Below are 19,250 nucleotides of genomic sequence, written 5' to 3'. Positions count from 1 at the left end.
CTTTACAGCGGTGAAGAGGACGGAAGGAGATGAGCAAAAGATAGAAGGATGAAATAATTGAGGCCAAAGGACGTGATGGAGGAAAGGTGAAAGTTTGCAGATGGGAGAGAGAAAAAACAGAGAAGGGGATCAAAGTGTCGAATGGAAAGATGGGAAGAGGTTCGGAGAGACAGAAGAGAGTTGAAGAGGGCAGAGAGAGCGAGGGATCACGCTGTCTCGCCAGAAATAAAAAGACGAGCTCTTTGCTCATTCTCAACTAATAGTGATCAACTGTCTATTGCTGCGGCAGCGTTGAAATAGAAACTTCCCGGACAAAGACTGCGGGTGTATAAATGTGACATTAGTCAAGTTAAAAGGAGAGAAATAAAACAGAATATAAACAGTAAATAGACAGTAAATGTCTGTTTGTTGTTCTGAGCTGAAAACACACTCGAACCAAGTTCATAAACGCTCTTTACATTTGTTGTTTTAAACACCCGGTGCCAGCTCCATCATTCCCAAGAGAAATCCTCTGGCGCTCTGGAAGTGATGCGTTAAATGCTTCCATCAGCAGCAGCGGTGGTTTGTTTGGAAATAAATGAACAATATAGCCAGAGATGAACAGCAAATGCATTAAATGAAATTGCAAGATACACGTGGAGAAGGACGAGGGATGAGAGAGATGAGCCCAGAATTCAATAAGAATTCATCAGAGCTGCTTAAGCTGTGAGATGATTCTCTATAATAAGTTGCAGCTCCGTCCCATCATGTATCTCCACTGACAAACATGATAATGTGTTTGTAGACAATCTGATCCCAAGATTAGAAGAGATGAAGATACTTGGGAAATAAATTCTTTTTTAGCCTTCTATTCTCATTACAAGACGCCTAATAAACCTAATCAAAATCATTTGTCTGTCTTTCTTTGTGTGTGTGTGTGTTAGATTGATGCTGAGGGAGGAGGCACCCAGCGCTCCTCCGAAGAATATTGTGGCCAGTGGGCGGACAAACCAGTCCATCATGGTCCAGTGGCAGCCTCCGCCAGAACCGCAGCTCAACGGAGTCCTCCGAGGATATGTGCTCAGGTATACAGTATATACGCACACAGAAACAGACACACACATACATAGAATATTTGGCTTTCAGGACTTGGGAGCTCTGCACTGTATAGAAGTTTTTAAATACCAAACCGACAACATGCATTACATTTTGAATTATACTGGCTTATAGAAACATGTAATAATTGAATAGTTGCATGCCAGAAAATAAACTGTCAACAATTTTTTTATCAGCAATACGCTTCTTTTTGCTGTTTCTCGGGTTATTTACTATAGACTGTTAGACAGACAAAACAAGCAATTTCACATGGTCACCTTGGAATATTGTGACAAGCATTTTTCACTATTTTCTGAGATTTTAGAGGACCAATATGTAACATATTTACTGTAATAAATAATAAAATGACCATGATCTGTCATCAGAGATTAAGGAAATATGCTAAATTGAAATCTCCGACGACAATGCTACTCCCAGCATGTTCCCATATGCCACATACGAAACAAATCGGCACGTAAACACAGAATTCTGCAGCCATGGAAGCAAGCTAACGAACTGGATCAACTGAGATAACGTTAGATTCTACCCGACCTGAAAAGCCTCGGCACATCTCTCTGTGGTCCGTGTGCAGCTGGGTTATCAAGGCAGCGAGTATTTGAGACACACAGCTGGTGAAGTGATTCTGACTACTGCTGGTGGCCAGAGGCTAACATGGTCGTGTCTAAAAGGTAACCCTCAAATTGCGAAAACGTGCGCTAACTGTTATCAGTCACACCGGAGGAGCAGACGGGCCACGGCTCCAGTATTATGAATTTGGCCTGCTGTTACCCATTTTAAACGCTAGCTGTCAGTGCTACATATTGCTCCTTTAAAGACTAACCAGATGTAAAAAATAACTGTCTGATAACTCAATACTACGAAGAATTGATAGTTGCAGCCCTAGGTTAGAGAAAACTTATGAAAATGTATATTGTAATTGAATTGACAACATTTAGAATTATATTGTGGGCTTGTTAGGCTATTTCTTGCAGCTGTTAAATTTACATTTATAGATTAATTGCGAACTTTAATAAAATAATTTCAGAACTTGAACTTAACCACTGTATTTGCAGGAATATTTTAATCCATTTTTAAAAATGTAATCCATCAAGTAGCGCAATATTTTCACTCTCTTACCTTGTCCTTTCCTCATGCGGACACATAGGGGATGAGATCATACACAACAGAACAAAAGTTTAAATGCTAATTTAACTTTCAGCACCATGGATAGCGCCACTCAGCCAGTCGTACCAAAACACTTATTTATAAACTTCAATATTTAATAGAAAATAATCACAGAATGTAATAGCACAACAAGCTGTCAGTATAAAAATGTATAGCTTTTTGCTTTCCTGTGGAGGGGTCATCTGTGGCGTATCGCCCCACTTTCACCCCACATCTCTGCAAATCTCCAGGCAGGGAAGGAGGAGACCCATGGTACATTTACTGAGAAGAACAGTAGACTGTTCAGCGTGGAGACTAGAGTTGTATGATACCAATACCAGTATCGGAAATGCGTCCGATACTGCCCAGAATTCGGGATTGGATATCTGCGATCCGATACCATAATTTATTAACCCAGGAAAAAATCAACTTGTTTAACAAGAAATCAATTCTTCTTCACCGCTCCAAAACAGTTGCCTTCACTCTGTTGTCACCCTGGATGTATCATGGCTGCCACTGGCATCTACTACAACAGTGTGGTGCAAGTGGAGATTGTAACCGTAGTCAGAGCGGGGAAAATGTCAGCCGTTTATATTTCACAGTGGAAAATCCAACAAGTGAAATGGTGATATGTACAGTATGTAAGGCTTTTGTTTCAAGGGTGTTGCAATACCATAGTACGGGTGTGTGAATATTGCACCCTGCAGAACAAATTAGCACACAGGCTGTCCACTGAGGAGACAGCTAAGAGAATACAGATTTGTTATTTATTCCTCGCTTCATTTATTTATATTCTTTGTAACTGACAAACTGAACAATAAAAGAAAGTTCTTTTGCATTCATTCTCTGTATGCATTTGTTCATGTTTAACCTAAGCCAGGCCATGCAGCAAAGATAGTAATCATATCACATCCATACATGGTCAGCTGTTATATTTTTATCACGCTGGTATCGGATCGGTACTCGGTATCGGCCTATACCGCAAATTCAGGTATCGGGAAGGAAAACATTTTATCAGAACATCTAGTGGAGACGTTCATCACCTAGACGCCGTGTCATCTCTATTGTCACACAAACACGAGCTCTGACATTTCTGATTTTATTGTTGTTTCCATCACAGACTGTTCTCACTTTGCAGAGCTTTACTTAGATATATTCTAAACAGTTTTTATTTTAGTTATTTTATATGGTCTATTGGTGAAGTAGCATTAATCACACCACCGGAGATAAAAATAATTCAGCAGAGGCAGGGATATATAGACCAGAGGGGGGGAAATCCCCCCTATCCCCCGGCAAATTGCGCCCATATATATATATTCATTTTTGTGGCTCCCCCTCTCCCTTTTTATCAGATAACCACACACATACATTCACACACACATACATTCACACACATACACACACGCACAGAGTGCTCTTTACAGATGCTCTGGCTGCCCTTGGTCCACTGTCCTTCACTTTGATGTCTACCTAAAATGTGACACACTGGGTGTAATCAAACTGTCATCAGCTGCCTCACACCAAATTTGCATATAATTGCAATAGAAGTTATCAGGTCTTTATCCTCGTTCAGTGAGTCATCTGCCTCCACTTCAGAAATCAGTCCAAAATAGAAATGAACACTCACACATCTCCACAGTGTCATCTCAGCTTTATAGGACAGAGCTTCTAGCTCCTCCTGCCCTTCCGTTTGGATCCTCCTTTCTCCTCGTTGTAACAGCTGGCACATCCTCACTCTCTTTCTCCCATGTTCTCACACTTTTCACTCCTCTCCTCCTCTTCCTCCTCCTCTTCCTCTTCCCAGTGTGAGTGTCAGTGTGTCAGGTGGAGAGAGAGGAGGAAGGGGTTATCTCCCCTCCACTACAGAGATCCCCTGTCAGCCTCCGGCGCCCCCTCGCTTTGTGTATCTGTTTGTGTGTATGAGTGTGTTGTGTGTTTGTGTGTGTGTATACTGTACAGCATGCATGTGCGATAGAGCGCTGACTCAGCCGGTGAAACGTTGGAATATCCTGTTACACCGAATAGGCTCCATATTAAAACGCTGACATGTGGATTATTACTCCATTCAGCTCCATCAGATATGTACAATACCTAAGTGGTATTACACCTCCCCGTCTAGTCGGGTCATATATCCTTTTAAGTGGACATTTATATCACATGTAGTAAAGCGAAGGCCTTGAAGGTGCACTATTCAGAGATGTCTACCGGGCATTAAAGGTTTTTATTTTTTAGGGATTCAGACGTGATTCAGGCGATTTTCAACAGTAGAAAAATCCTTTAGAATAGTTTCTCTGCCAACATGAGTGATACTGTGTGACTGTGAATTTTCTGTTTATTTAAAAATGTGCATTCCGGCATATAAAGTAGTATTTACACTAGTATGATATTATTATTATTATAGATTTCCAGACTTGGGATGATTCTATGAGCACACTTGGTTATATTAAGTTCATTCATTACATGATTTTGTCCAAAGCAAGTAGGTTTTTACATACATTTGCCTCGGTATTTTGATTAGAGCTGCAATGATTAATCGATTGTCAGCTATTCAATTAATCAGCAACTATTTTGATAATCAATCAAACGCTATGAATAATTTTTTAAGAAAAAAAACTAAAATTCTCTGATTCCAGCTTCTTAAGTGTGAATATTTTCTGGTTTCTTTACTCCTCTATGACAGTAAACTGAATATCTTTGTGTCGTGGACAAAACAAGACACTTGAAGACATCATCTTGGGCTTTGGGAAACACTGATCATTTTTCACCATTTTCTGACATTTTATAGACCAAACAACTAATCGATTAATGGAGAAAATAATAGACAGATTAATCGACAATGAAAATAATCATTAGTTGCAGCCCTAGTCTTGATGCATAGTAGTAAGAGAAAATAAAGATAAAAAGCAAATACTGCAAAAGTCAAGAATCATAACTAAAATACAAATTTAGAAATAGAAATATGAGATATATATATAAAAAATGTAATATATCAATATCTGTTTTTAAAATGATAAGAGCTGTGTTTTACAAAGAGGATGGAATGTGCAAATGGTCACAGTATAAAGAATATGTGCAATGTTCAAAGATAATACTAAATGTCTTAACATTAATGTAACATGTAGTGTCCATTGGGTGAGATGAGAGTCAGTATCAGTGGGGGTCGCAGACCTTATTGATAAAGCCAGCTGCAGTCGGGAAGAAACTGTTGTTCTGGCGTGAGGTTTTGGTCTTCTATACACATACAGTATATACATAATATATCGGGAGCAATTCTGGGTTTATTTTCTTGCTCAAGGACACTATACATACATGGTCTTTGTGTTTTGACTTATGCTGAACCACTTGCTTACTTGTTTATCTACAACTCAACATATTTACGTGTGTGTGTGTGTGTGTGTGTGTGTGTGTGTGCGGTTGCGTGTGCGTGTGCGTGTGTGTGTGTGTAGGTACCGTCTGGCAGGGCTGCCAGGGGACTACCAGGAGAAGAACATTAGCAGCCCAGAGACCAACTACTGTCTGCTGAAAGATCTGATCATCTGGACACAATACCAGATCCAGGTGGCTGCCTTCACTGGAGCCGGCCTGGGCGTCTACAGCAGCCCTGTCACTGAGTACACTCTGCAGGGAGGTGAGTTAAGACACACACACACACACACAAACACACGCACACACACACACACACACACACACACACACACACATTTGAAGGGCAAAGCGAATGTACCAATTGTACATTTGTACAATTTTAGGACATTATGTCAATCATCAGTCCCTGCATACACACATATCACTGACCTGAAAGTAGTCCAGCATAAAAGTATTAGTAGCATAATCTTTCAATGTACATTATTTTAATTAACTGCCCAAAAAAAGCTCCTCGAGTCCTTAAATCCTGGACCAAAAAGACTTCACATCTGGGCAATCCCAAATTATACCCACCCACGCTTTCCCACTTTGTTATTATGATACAATGGGGGCAAATGTGTGAGACAAAGCTGGAGTGTTTTGAAGTGTTTCCTGGAGGTTAAATAAAATCTATAAATAGATTTATAGTTAATCATTTAATGATTTAAATTTTGAGATGAGACAGTGCTGATTTCTCATACTGTTGTCTGATTAATAGATTGTTGACAGTTCTTTAAGTCAACATATCAGACCTTGGTAGGGGTGTGAAGGTGAGGAAACTTTCCCACCGGTTAATAAACTTGTGCCAACACCGGTGTTACTGATTACACCGGACATTTTACAAGAAAAGACAGTGCTCAATATCTGTAGAGTGCTGACTTTGATCTTTATCAATGGGTGACAGTTTGACTGGCCTCTCCGGGGTTGCAGATTTCGACCCGGCGCCGCTGCAACGCGCACAACGGCTCTTACCGCTCCGTCCTTGTCACGCCGATTGCCTCTTTAATATTATAGTTCCCTTATAGCATTGGGTTTAAATCTGAAATATTGCCAAAACAGGCGCTTTTGCTTTTCACTTTGACACCAAATCCTCTGCCATCTCCTTGTCTGTCAACTCTCTCTCGTCCCACGTGTGTGAAATTTTACTCCTGCTACTCTGAACAGAGACTCCTGACAGAGCAGACACATTTATGCCCTTTCTCACACTTTTGCACTTACAGTATAGAAAACTTTTGCTTTACCTGCCCAGATATTTTTTTTTTAATGTGGATACATTTTGATGCAATTGTGTCGACGCATACATCTCTAAAAATGTTTACACTACAGAGAAACATTTCTATAATGGTAACGGGTTGTAATAGTGATTAGGCAGACCATCCTCAACTATTTTTACGTTTTCGGGTAGTGATCCAACGACTGAGATCACAGTTACAGGCAGTAGCACCTCCGCAGGCAGGTTGGCTTCCCTCTCATTGATAGGATGAGGAGTTCAGCTTTGAGAGGAGCCAGTTGGTGCAGTTCAGACTTGTGTTAAAGTCGCCCCTGAGGCGTCCCCTCAAAGGCATATCAACTTCAAGCAACTGGGAGGAGACCCTGGGGGCGACCCAGGACTTGCTGGAGGGATTAAACCTCCCATCTGGCCAAGGAGCACCATGGGGTGGTGCAGGATGAGCTGCAGGGAGTTTGTAGGGAATGAGCACTCTATAAATATATTATATGATGCAACGATATAGTGTGTTGATTGTAATAAACATGGCTGAACACACTTTTAAGTCTGTCGAACATAAATCCATGCAGATGTAGTGAGAGACGGATGAATATAAGAGGAAGTGGTCGCGGGGGTAAATCTTCTTTAAACACGTGCTCTTCTCTTCCTGACTTTTATTCCAACAGTATATTATCTTTATTAAGGATGGGTTGAGCTACACACACACACACGCACACACACATGCACATAAAACTCACAGTCATTATTACAAGAGTTCAGGACAGGTTTATAGACTCAGGAGAGGGAGTTAGGCTCATTAATTATTCTAATGTGGTTTAATGGGAGTGGCTGCAATGGATTGGACATGTTCTCTCTCTCACTATCTCTGAGAGGATGTGGTTGAACTCAGTGTTAGACTCTGATAACAGTGCTCGTCTCCCGCTCTCTCGCATACAGGCATACGCGCATACCAAGATTCCCCCAGAGGACAGAGTTTAGTGTTTTATCTGTAGTTGTGAGCTGCGAGGGGTTAGAAGCCCGATCCCCAGGAGTACAGTCAGCATGGCGGAGAGGCGAGGGGGGGGGGAGGATCTTTAACATCAATTAATCTTCCGTCTCCCTCTCTGTCTTCTCATCCTTTGGCTCTCTTTCTCTCACTATCTCTTCCCCTTCCACTTTTCTCTCGTTTTTTATTCTGTATACTCTCCTCTCTCTTTGCATCTGTGCATCGTCTGGCCTCGGTTGGCTCAAACATGAGATGTAAAGGGCATTCCCATCATGCAACAGTGCATTATCACTCTGTGGCTCTCTAGCATCAGCATAAACCCCTTACAGTGTAATCACCATAACGTGTGCCCGCAGACACACATGCAGTATGTATAAGCACTCACACATTTCACAGTCACACTCTCTTCCTGGCTTTAACGTTATCATGGAGCCTCTTCCTCTCGCTGACCTGCTGCTCTGATAGATTCCATATAACGCATAAAGACTCACATGTAGAGGCACGTACATACCCTGACGCGATGGGAAAATAAACATAAAAGACAGAGGAGCAATCTTGGAGTGGATGTTTTTCAAAATTGAACAAGTAACCTACATTTCATAGTAAAAAAACGCTGTAATGTTCATAGTATATTCCACAATCTCTTATATCTCTAACCACTCTGTCTTCTCACTTTCTGGTGGATGCTGAATGCCTTGGCCGAGTTTATACACGCTTTAAACAGACTTATTGCTATTCTGCTATTTACTATATAAATTATTACTATTCTGCTTTAGTTTGACTTCATATTCTTATTAGTAACGTTTTTATTGTTGAATCTTTGAACCTAGATTCAAATTTCAACTCAGAAAAACTCAGAGTCCTAGTTTATTACTGACTGTTAGCAACATGGATGTGTAGTAATGCTGCTTCGCCACAATTATAAAGTAAATTAGCAAGTAAATATATATATATTTCTATATACTGTATGTATATAAGTTAAAGGGCCACTCCACTGATTTAACACATGTAGTTCAGTTAACCTGCCATGAGTAGTACTATGCAGGCTGTGAACAGTTGTACTGCATAGTGTCTTATGTGGCTCTAGAAGGAAATGTCCAAAGTTTGATAAAAAAATAACCCTGATGATGTCACGAGCATTTTTGGGAGCTTAAAGGGCGGGTCCGTTATTATTGTTATTATTATTATTATTATTATTTTTAAGTTTATATATCACTCTGTAACCTCCCAGTGGTGTTCCTTATGTATTCAAATACGAACACTCACATTTTAGTCAAAGTATTTATGTTTTAGTGTCAAAATGCTGTGAGGTAAAATTACTGTTTTTGTGAATGAAGTCTGGTGGCTATAAGGACAGCGATATAACGGCTTCAGTTTTCCATCAGAAAGGGCTGTCTGATGGCGAGGCAAAGCTGTGAAAATATTCTAAATATAGCGTACACTCCAACTGATTTTAATTTTTTTTAGGTGGTCAATACGTTTTTCTGCTGCTCCCGTCCACAGCCGCTCCGACGGGGAACTGAAGCTGTTATATCGCTCTCTCCAAAGCTGCCAGACTACATTCAGAAAAGCAGTAATTTTATCTCGCAGAATGCATGAGTATACATACATACATACATACACAACTTACAAACTTAGCATATCTAACTTTGACTCAGCTAGTGCTAGCATTCACATTATTCATGACCTTATTGATTAGCTTCAATGAGCTTACTTTGGTAACCTATGTCACTGCTTTTTGCAACGGCTGAGTGGGCGTTTCCATTTGAAAAATACGGAACAGAACGCAGATTGACCCGCCCTTTACATTTTTTAACAGAAAACCTACATTACAAAGTGGAGGTGTTGGGTTTGAAAGAAGTGGGCGTTCAGGCATCCATTTTTAAAAATGAAAGAACACCATCCAGTTGCACTTTGGGAAATATAAGATGCAGTATTTTTTTAGCTTGACCCATACTTGGGACTAAAAACCAGGATATCTCGTCCTCTAATTTGTCGATTTTGACCATTCTTTTTTTCAAATTTGCTTCTTGTGAGTCCTCCGACTTTATGCGAGTGCAATACTAAATTGCCGGAGTGTCTTTTGTAAGTTAAGTATTAATACAAATCCAGTGTCATGATTCTTGTATCTAATCCATTGTAATTTTGAATCAATAAATCATGGCGTACTATGCCGTTACATCATGTGGGTAATAAAGGTTGACAGGGCTGCAGTAAAGGGGTGAGTGATGCGTCTACGGGACTGAACCAACAACTCCAGTGAGTCATCTAACTTTCTGTGGCCACTGTCTGTCCTCCTGAGGTCACTGGCTGAAAGGCTTAATAGATTTCATTTATCATTTTCGCTGTCTTTATGGGCCGTCATTGTTCAGCAGCAGTCACTAAAGGGGCAGTACCCTCATCTCACTTAGTCATTCCCAAACTGATACTATGCAAAACACGTGAATGCAAAATACAATAGATGAGATGAATTTTATTGGGAAATTAGGTCATTTTGCAGCAGAGAATTGCAGTATAGGTTTGGCATTTAACTTTTGCAAGCCTAGCAGATATTTTTAATTAAAAAATGAACTGAATCTTAATGTGAAAATAATGAAATATATGGCGCTGTATGATGTATTTGAAAGCACTACATGTTGAAAAAGTAAAAGCATAACCCTGAAAACTGTTTTTTTCCGCAACTTAGAGCCAAGTTTGTTACTGTGTATGGGTTGTTTTTTTCCAGTGTATCTAAGCACTCATCCTCTTCCCTCTTTGTTGAACCCACTGCAGCTAAATGTTATGTGTGTGTGCTTAGTTCCCACAGCACCTCCGCAGGAAGTGGAAGTTTTAGCTATCAACTCGACGACCATCCGCTTCACATGGAACCCTCCGCCTCAGCAGTTTATTAATGGCATCAACCAGGGATACAAGGTAAGCCTCTGCATGTGTGTGCATAGTTCAACATGAATGGGTTTTTTTTTCACTTGCCCAACCAGTATCATAAATTTACATGCTCAGAATCTATTTCTTTTATCAAATCAGTTACTTGCTCCTATACAAATTGTTTTATTTATTAGCAGTTATCAAACCACAACAAAGTCTTCAGTTAATTATCATGTTTAATCTTTATTTAAGTAAATGCTCTCAAATTTGCGGCAAACTGCGCAAAACATAGTTGGAGTTTCATCCTCTAACACCACCAAACTAAATAATTGAAATACTCGTTTGCACTTCAGCTCATAGACTTTGTCTTTACCCAGCGCCATCTCCTCACAAGTGCTCGATCGGCACTGCGCCTGTGCAACAATCAACAGAGATGAGAAGGAAGCGAGATGGCTCATGTCACTCCTTAGCTACGTCCATCATCAGTTCCAGAAAAAACAATGTGTTTAATTATTTTTTACCACTCGTCCGATTGGGAAAGTGAGTTGCTAGTAGGGCTGTCAAAGTTAAGGCGATAATAATGTGTTAACGCAAATTTGTTTTAACGCCACTAATTTATTTAAAGCGTAAACGCAATCGATCTTTCAGAGGTTGTAGCAGGCTCAGTTTTAAAGCTAGAGTGAAGATACTGGTATCACATGAAACTAGAAAACCTAAGGAGGCTAAATAACGCTCCAAAGTTACGCTCAATTTTGGAGAGGAAAAACCCGCATGGCCATTTTCAAAGGGGTCCCTTGACATCTGACCTCAAGATATGTGAATGAAAATAGGTTCTATGGGTACACACGAGTCTCCCCTTTACAGACATGCCCACTTTATGATAATCACATGCAGTTTGGGGCAAGTCATAGTCAAGTCAGCACACTGACACGCTGACAGCTGTTGTTGCCTGTTGGGGTTGAGTTTGCCATGTTATGATTTGAGCATATGTTTATGCTAAATACAGTACCTGTGAGGGTTTCTGGACAATATTTGTCATTATTTTGTGTTGTTAATTGATTTCCAATAATAGATATATACATACATTTGCATAAAGCAAGCATATTTGCCCACTCCCATGTTGATAAGTGATGTAAGATGTTGACAAATCTCCTTTTAAGATACATTTTGAACAGGTAAAAAAATGTGTGATTAATTTGCAATTAATCGCAATTAATCATGGACAATTTTGCATTTAATCGCGATTAAATATTTCAATCGATTGACAGCTCTAGTTGCTAGATTTACTTGCCCAACATGGCATTTAACCTGCCGCCGAGAAATCGGGCAATCCTTATTGTTGAGCCCTGGTGGGTATGTTATAACACTACGTACAATACTAAGTAAAAACAACTGTGTTCAGACTTCAAAAAAATAACATTTGATTTTTCCTACTGCAGGATCTCACCTGTATAGCATGGGAAATTAAATTCCTTAAATTTTAAGTTAGTTGATGATGAACCGAAAAATGAAGTTAATGTCTTTTTAAATATTCAAAATGTTCTCATCATCTTTCATTATAATTTTTTTTTAATAAAATCAACCCCTGGCCAGAAACTAAAATTAAAATGATATTAAACATGCATCACTGCAGACAAGACAGTATTTTAATAATACTGAGGTCTTGAGTCCAAGACCTCCCATCTATGGATCATTTTAACAGATTCCAAAAGAAAAAAAAACGATTCATCTATTTTCATCAATTTAACAGTTTAAATTAAAATAGAAATAGCTGCTTGTAAAATAGGTCCTTGCCTGGGTGAGTACAGTTTGGGAGAAAACTTGTCAACCTCTCACAGGACTTTCAACTCAAAGGTCATGTCCCAGAATGCACTGCCTTGCTCTTGTTTACCCATACGCTTAGCCCAGCCGAGTGAGGGATCAGCACCAGGTAGAAATGAAAATGACTGATGGAGGAAAGAGAGAGAGAGAGAGGATTAAATGGGGAAAGAGGAGAGAAGGTGTTGAGAAAAATAGGGAGCGAGGGACCGGAGAGAAATAAGAGATAATAATAAAAGAAGCAGGATAATGGGGAGCAGGGTGAGAGCGAAGGATTGAATAGAATGAGTGATCTATACGTAGTAGTTCTGGTATGTGATTTATTATTCACTTTATTGTGGCAACCAACCCCCAAGGAACTGATTAACATGACAAAGAAAACACATCACATTCTTGCTGCGCATCACTGGGTCCGTCCCCGTGTGTGTGTGTGTGTGAGTGTTGGTGTCTTTGTTGGTTGATAAATACTATATGGCTTCCCTTCTGTGTGATGTGGCTCTCTGATGCCGTCTTTGTATACCAGGCTTTACCCCTCCAGATCAGTGGAGCCTCTCGGTGCGGCTGCACATGTGGGTGTGCGTCTTTGGGTGTGTTGTGCTGGTTAGGGGACAGTAGATAATGATATTAATTAAAAGAGGATATGAAGCAAAGCCTCATCTCATCTCATCCCCCCACAGATCACTGACTGTATACAATACCCTTAATAATATAGCTCAAAAATGATTGCCGGAGGGGGAACTAAACAGCCACTACTGACGAGTCTCACATTTACATGTCCTTGAAACTCTCTTATGATGTACTTCAGATTTTCTGTTGGAGTGAAGTTTAAGACAAGTTGACTTCAGATAACAGTTTCTATCTATCTATCTATCTATCTATCTATCTATCTATCTATCTATCTATCCTAACAGACAAAGAACAGAGCAAAAGTTTTTCATTACAGTTTATTCAATCGCTTTGTCTCATTTCTTTTAAACTGTCTTCTTTAAACTGTAAGTGCAATTGTCACAGCTGTTTGATGGAACATCACAACTCTATTGCATGTCTGCAAAAGGTAGCAACTCACCCAAAGCATTTCATTCATGCTCATTCAGTCAGTAAATTGGCCAATGCCACCAAAATTAAAAGTTGTTTTATGATCGTGTGAGCCGTGTGCTCAGTGGTGCATGAAGCCAAATTGGCCGATTGACAAAATACCCGTATCATCCGGCGATCTTCCGCATCCATTGGGCCCGTAGAGCAGATGCAGTAGCGTTTCCTTTAACTCCGCCTCCCAGCCCTCGCTCCAGCCGCGGTCTGGGTTTCATTCACATGAACGGAGGAAGGGAAATAACTCTTGATTTGGCTATTAGTGCATTTTACAACTTTTAGGACCTAATGATTTAAATAAGGGCTATTCATGTGTTCGTACTTGGAATTTGATTTACAGAGTTACAGACGTTACAGACGTATTTATAAAATATATTATATATGTCTGACTGATAGATTTTAATAACTGAATGGATCATTTTGCATGTGATGGATCAAACAATGAAAGAATGTTTAGAAGTTGTGAAGAGTACAACAATTTAACTGAGAATCAACTCAGTTTTGATGAACAAGCAATGTGCAAGTGGTCATTGTGCAAATTGTCTTACTCTTTTACACACATGTGCCAAAACGCTTCGCTTGAATGAATGAGAAATTGAAATCTGTTTATGAACAACAAAATAATTGCTCAGAGATTTGAACTTATTGTTTTGAAACTTATAATTCTCATTCAAGAATTGAGCCAAAGCGAATGAGAAAAACTTCAAACTGATTGCATTTGAATTCTCATTGTTATATGAAAGATGCATTGAAAAAATATATTCCGAAAAAACAAGCACTTACTAGCTCAGTATACAGAAATATTTAGGAAGAATTTGACCCCATACCTGAGGTACCACACATGGCAGCAGAAAGATCAAACTGTGTTGTTGTGTCCCTGCTCCGGTCCCAGCAGGTCTACTCGAGGACAGCACTGTACTGCATGTGTTCTTCAGCACACTCTGGGTTTCCATTGCAATCTGGATCAGAATGCACGCGTTACTGTAGCAACAGCAAACCCAATCATCCCAGCACCCTTTGAAAGTGGACTAGCGTCAGATGCTTGAGGGTGCCAGATCAGCACTCTTTTACTGCACCCAAACTGTACTGTGCTGATAAAAAAGTAGAATAGAAAACCTTATTTTACCATGACAGACTGGGTGCAGTGCGGCACCCTTCAGGCAGAGAGAAAAGCAGCCGCTCAAGTGTCTCGCAACTTCTTCCTAATAGGGGATCCCTGTGTTTCTGATTGGGTTGCTATTGCAGATTGTAGAGGTGATATGAAGCAGTGTGTGCAGTGGAGCATTTACAGTGTTAATCCTGGGAAAAAAATCCTTTTGTTATGTATTTGGCAATAGAACTGTGTTTTTGTAACACTTATTTCACAGATCTATTCAAAGCACAAAGTGTAGTTATGAATGTCGGAGGGGGGGGGAGAGGGGGCTGTGACTTATAAATGAACTGAGCCTTGAGCCTTGAGATTTATGACAATTGTTAATCATTTTGCGTCATCACTTTTGTTGAGTCTCATAATTGTAATTTTCACATCTATAAAATGCAATGCTTTGCATTGTGGGATTGTTAGTTTGGTTGTGGAAGGGAGTTGTGGTTTGGGAATGATAACTAGTAACTTACTAGCAAGTATAGTAGTAGATACTCTCTTAACTTAGAGTATTGACAAGAATACCATGACCTCAGTGTTAGATTTCAGCTTTTCATATAGACAGTTGAAAGAAACCTTTTATGTAAAAGTACATTGTAGAACAGACACTAGTGGAAGACACAAGGTCTTACGCTCTCCGTTGAAATTACCACTCTGGAAAAACTCAATTGCATTGGCTCAGTAGAAATAGTAGTGAATGACTAAAACCTCTTTGACCTGTGAGGCTCAATGAAGGCATGACACTGTCACTGGTTTTAGATTACATTCAATGAGACATTCACAGAGTTGCCACTGGTTATTCCAACACTGTCTGCATGAGGCAGCTACAGTAGAGGGTATGCCTAAGATTAGGTGCTTGCTTAAAGTTGTAGACTGCCTGTGGTAGAAAAATTTGCCTGGGTCGAGAGCTTTGAATCCGCCCACTCCACGAGTTGACTGATTAGTCTGGCATCGTGACATGAAACAGCAATTTCTTAGTTGAAAAAGCAACTGATCCAATGAGCGCCACAGGTGGGACTAACGCCGCTGTCAAGCGTATTTTACATAGACAGCATGTCTTCTCAATATCGCCCAACGTCCTAGTGTGTTTTTATTTCACTCCACTCTTAAAACCCCTGCAAAACCAGTGTATTGGCGTGGCTCATGAATGTATGAAGAGAACTGGATTCAGTGCTGGAGGCGGGGCCCTGTTCATTCATATGAGAGTTGCTCAGTGGTGCATGAGGCCAAAAAGGTTTGACTACCGGCTATAAAATTACCCAGATCATCTGGCGATCTTCCGCATCCATTGGGCCCATAGAGCAGATGCAGTAGCGTTTCCTTTAACTCCACCTCCCAGCTCTCGCTCCAGCTCTCGCTCCAGCTGCGGTCTAGGGCTCATTCACATGAACGGCGGAAGGGACATAACTCTGGATTCAGCTATTAGTGCATTTTACAACTTTTATGGCCTAATGATTTAAATAAGGGCTATTCAAGTGTTTGTACTGGGAAGTTGATTCGCCTAAAAAAAATATTATTCGCCGAGTAACAGACGTCTCTTTCCCAATGAAAGTCTATGGGAAAACGTTACTTGTTGTAATTCCATGGTTTGGCCACTACGTGAAATGTGCTCCAAAGCCTGGCGCTCTTCCTGGGGGCTTGGCATGGCTACGCATCAGTGTCGACTTAAAATGACGTTATTACTCCAACCACACGGTCAAACTAGGCAGCGCTGATCAAATATGAATCAATATTATGTTACATTAATGCCTATTTCTCTCCTCAAATGTTTTCAGAATCATCTTGTAGTGCACTGTTTAGCTGTAAAATGAGAAAGTTTGTGACGCCGCCGCCATTCTGAAATCTGGTGAAGGAACATCAAGTTCCGGTCACATGACCGGAGCAGAGCCAACAGGAACGCTCTCTCAATGAAATGAACTGTGATTGGTCAAAGTCTCCCGTCACGGGCTAGATTTTTTAAAGCCTGAAAACAGAGCCATGAGGAGGTGCAAAAGAATAGTTATCTCTCAAAACACTTGAATTACAATATGCTGAAAGGTTATTATGGGATTTTTGCCCAATGATGCCAAAACTATACTGCCTACTGCCACTTTAAGGTACATTTCGAACGGATAAAAAATGTGCGATTAATTTGCAATTAATCACGATTAACTATGGACAATCGTGATTCATCACGATTCAATATTTTAATCGATTGACAGACCTAATAAAAACTTAAGTAAAGTACAGACACTCCTGAATAAATGTACTGTTACTTTAAGTGTTTGGTATATCCGTATTCATGTACTGCATACGCGTTGTACCAAGAGCTTCTCCGATCGGATTTGTGTTGTAATAAACATGCAGTATATTCAAGTCAGGACAACTGAGGCTTGTTGCGTTTGTTCTATTATTCATCAAAGTGAAGATTGAGCTGAAGTACAAGTTTTCAACATCACTGCCAACATAATAATAGGGACTCATACTGTACAGCGACAGTGTGGAGAAAATTAGTGTGGGGTCACGCACTGTATGCCATCAGCGATACTGCATACAAACACAATGTGTCGGTTACTCTTCTGTTACTGTTGCATCATTTACTGTGGAGAGAATAAACCAGGAGAAAGAGGAAATACTCAAGAACACACTAAAGCATGGAGACAGCATGTGAAACAGTGGGAGTGTTTGCAAAGCATTGAAAGCACAGAGTATTAAGACATTGTGCACACAGGTCAGAGTATTTGAAGTTAGTAATAGAAGATTTACATCAACGCAGTGATAATGAATATATGTAAATGTCTCATTAACAACAGGCCATTAAAGAGACATTTTGACTTCTGTAAATATATGCAGCTTGTGTGTCAACAGTTCTGCACTGCCAATTCTGTTGAAAACTTGGCGCTAACTTCACATCTTATTGTTTAACAAGGATCTATGAATATGGTATCGTATCACAGTGTTGCTCATGGCTTATCTCTCATTTATGAATATGTAAGTGTATGCCTTTCACTGTTTGTTTTCGTGGATAAAGCAATAACGCAAACCAAACTGTTGTGGTTCTGAATACAAATCAAGTCTCACAATAGAGACAAATTAACTTTTCATTAGGCGGTTTAGTTGGCTTGATAATCAAACTTAGTGTTTGTCCTCAGATGCTGTTGTGAGTGCTAATGGCCCGCTGGCAGGAATTTATGTTAAGTGCTACATTCATACGTAAATAAATGCTTAAATATTAATAAGTTGCGGAGATGCAGATAACTTTTTTTTTTCAGGGGAATGAAGCATGAATATTGTTTTGTCATTTTGAAAATAGCATTTGGCAGTTTTAAACTTTAATGACAGAAAACCCATGAGTATTAGTCTGATTCAAAAAAGATTCACCATCGCCCATACTGTGATACAAATAAGTTTTGTCTCATAAATGAAGTCTGAATAACAATATTTTGATTTGGTAGCCTGAAGCCAATACTGCTTGATTAAAACGACTAAACAAAACATAACAGAAATATACAACAAACAAGTAACTGTGATGGACACTTTAGGTGCTATGGTTTAAAGAAGATTGGGTAGATACTACTGGGAACCCACTGGTGTCACCAGTAACCATCTTTCTCACTTAACACAGCTGCTAATCTGGCCAGAGCAGTCTCCGGAGGAAGTTATCGTGGTAACCATCACCCCGGACTACCCCGGTTCACGCCACACAGGATTAGTAAGCGGACTCAAGAAATTCACCTGGTACTTTGGCTCCACCCTCTGCTTCACAACACCTGGAGACGGACCCCGCAGCTCGCCCAAACTGCTGCAGACACACGAGGACAGTGAGTACACACACACACACACCATAGACTGTATATAAAGATGGACGACATGCCGCTCCCCAAAAGCTCCCCTGGTGGCTGGCTGCACTATACGTCATAAACCCCGCCTCCTCCATGTTAGTGGATGGGACTGAAAAGTCAAAGTACACGTCAAATACATTTTTCCCAAAGATGGTTTCTGTCATTTTAGGTAGTTCTTATCGCGCTGATGTTTGTTCAAGTGTTAATGTTTCTGGTAAGTTTTGATTTAATTTGTTATGAGACGTCATGATTGACAGCTGTTCTGACTGAAGTAGTCGCAGCCGGAGGCTCTGGAATTGTACAAGAGAGAAGAGATGTAACTTCAACTTTCCATAACTGTCACCAGTCTGTCTAATAGAACATGTGTCAAATTTATGATAAATGTAGATACAGAGATATTAGGTGGCTCACGCTAGTAAGCTGCAGCCGTGATTGGCTAGGGCAGATGTGTGGGCGGGACCTCGATACCGCGGCTCCAGACCCCCGATCACTGCTGCGCAGACTCTTGCTCCGAATGACGTCAAAATCTCAGGATGGCAGCTCCCGTATCCGGGATATTTTGGCTTCACTTTTGTACAGTGGGAGGAAGTGGAGACGCGCCATCCATCTATATATACAGTCTATGACACACACACACACACTTCAATGTGAATAAAGCCA

At 40.2% G+C, this 19,250-nt stretch overlaps 1 protein-coding gene and 1 long non-coding RNA gene across 6 annotated transcripts in view; one reads left to right on the top strand and one right to left on the bottom strand.

Annotated features, from left to right (window-relative positions):
* LOC119484813 (protein sidekick-1-like) overlaps nucleotides 1–19,250 on the top strand; it is a 291,651-nt gene that overhangs the window by 206,137 nt on the left and 66,264 nt on the right. For all 4 annotated transcript variants that reach the window (XM_037763916.1, XM_037763915.1, XM_037763914.1 and 1 more), the window contains 4 exons: nucleotides 924–1,064; nucleotides 5,685–5,866; nucleotides 10,654–10,769; nucleotides 18,374–18,569. In XM_037763916.1, the coding sequence (XP_037619844.1) occupies nucleotides 924–1,064; nucleotides 5,685–5,866; nucleotides 10,654–10,769; nucleotides 18,374–18,569 (635 nt within the window). The remainder of the gene's footprint in view (nucleotides 1–923; nucleotides 1,065–5,684; nucleotides 5,867–10,653; nucleotides 10,770–18,373; nucleotides 18,570–19,250) is intronic.
* On the bottom strand, nucleotides 12,854–14,557 carry LOC119484814. 2 transcript variants are annotated; one of them, XR_005206129.1, is made up of 2 exons: nucleotides 14,456–14,557; nucleotides 12,854–13,136 (listed from the first exon to the last, which is right to left on the bottom strand). It is a non-coding gene; the product is annotated as an uncharacterized LOC119484814 (long non-coding RNA). The 2 variants fall into 2 exon arrangements; XR_005206128.1 differs by lacking the exon at nucleotides 14,456–14,557 and adding an exon at nucleotides 13,737–13,796.

This window comes from Sebastes umbrosus, chromosome 3 (genome assembly GCF_015220745.1).
Source record: "Sebastes umbrosus isolate fSebUmb1 chromosome 3, fSebUmb1.pri, whole genome shotgun sequence".
Classification (NCBI taxonomy): domain Eukaryota; kingdom Metazoa; phylum Chordata; class Actinopteri; order Perciformes; family Sebastidae; genus Sebastes; species Sebastes umbrosus.
Note: the sequence above shows the minus strand (reverse complement) of the source record. Positions and strands in the feature narration are given on the sequence as shown.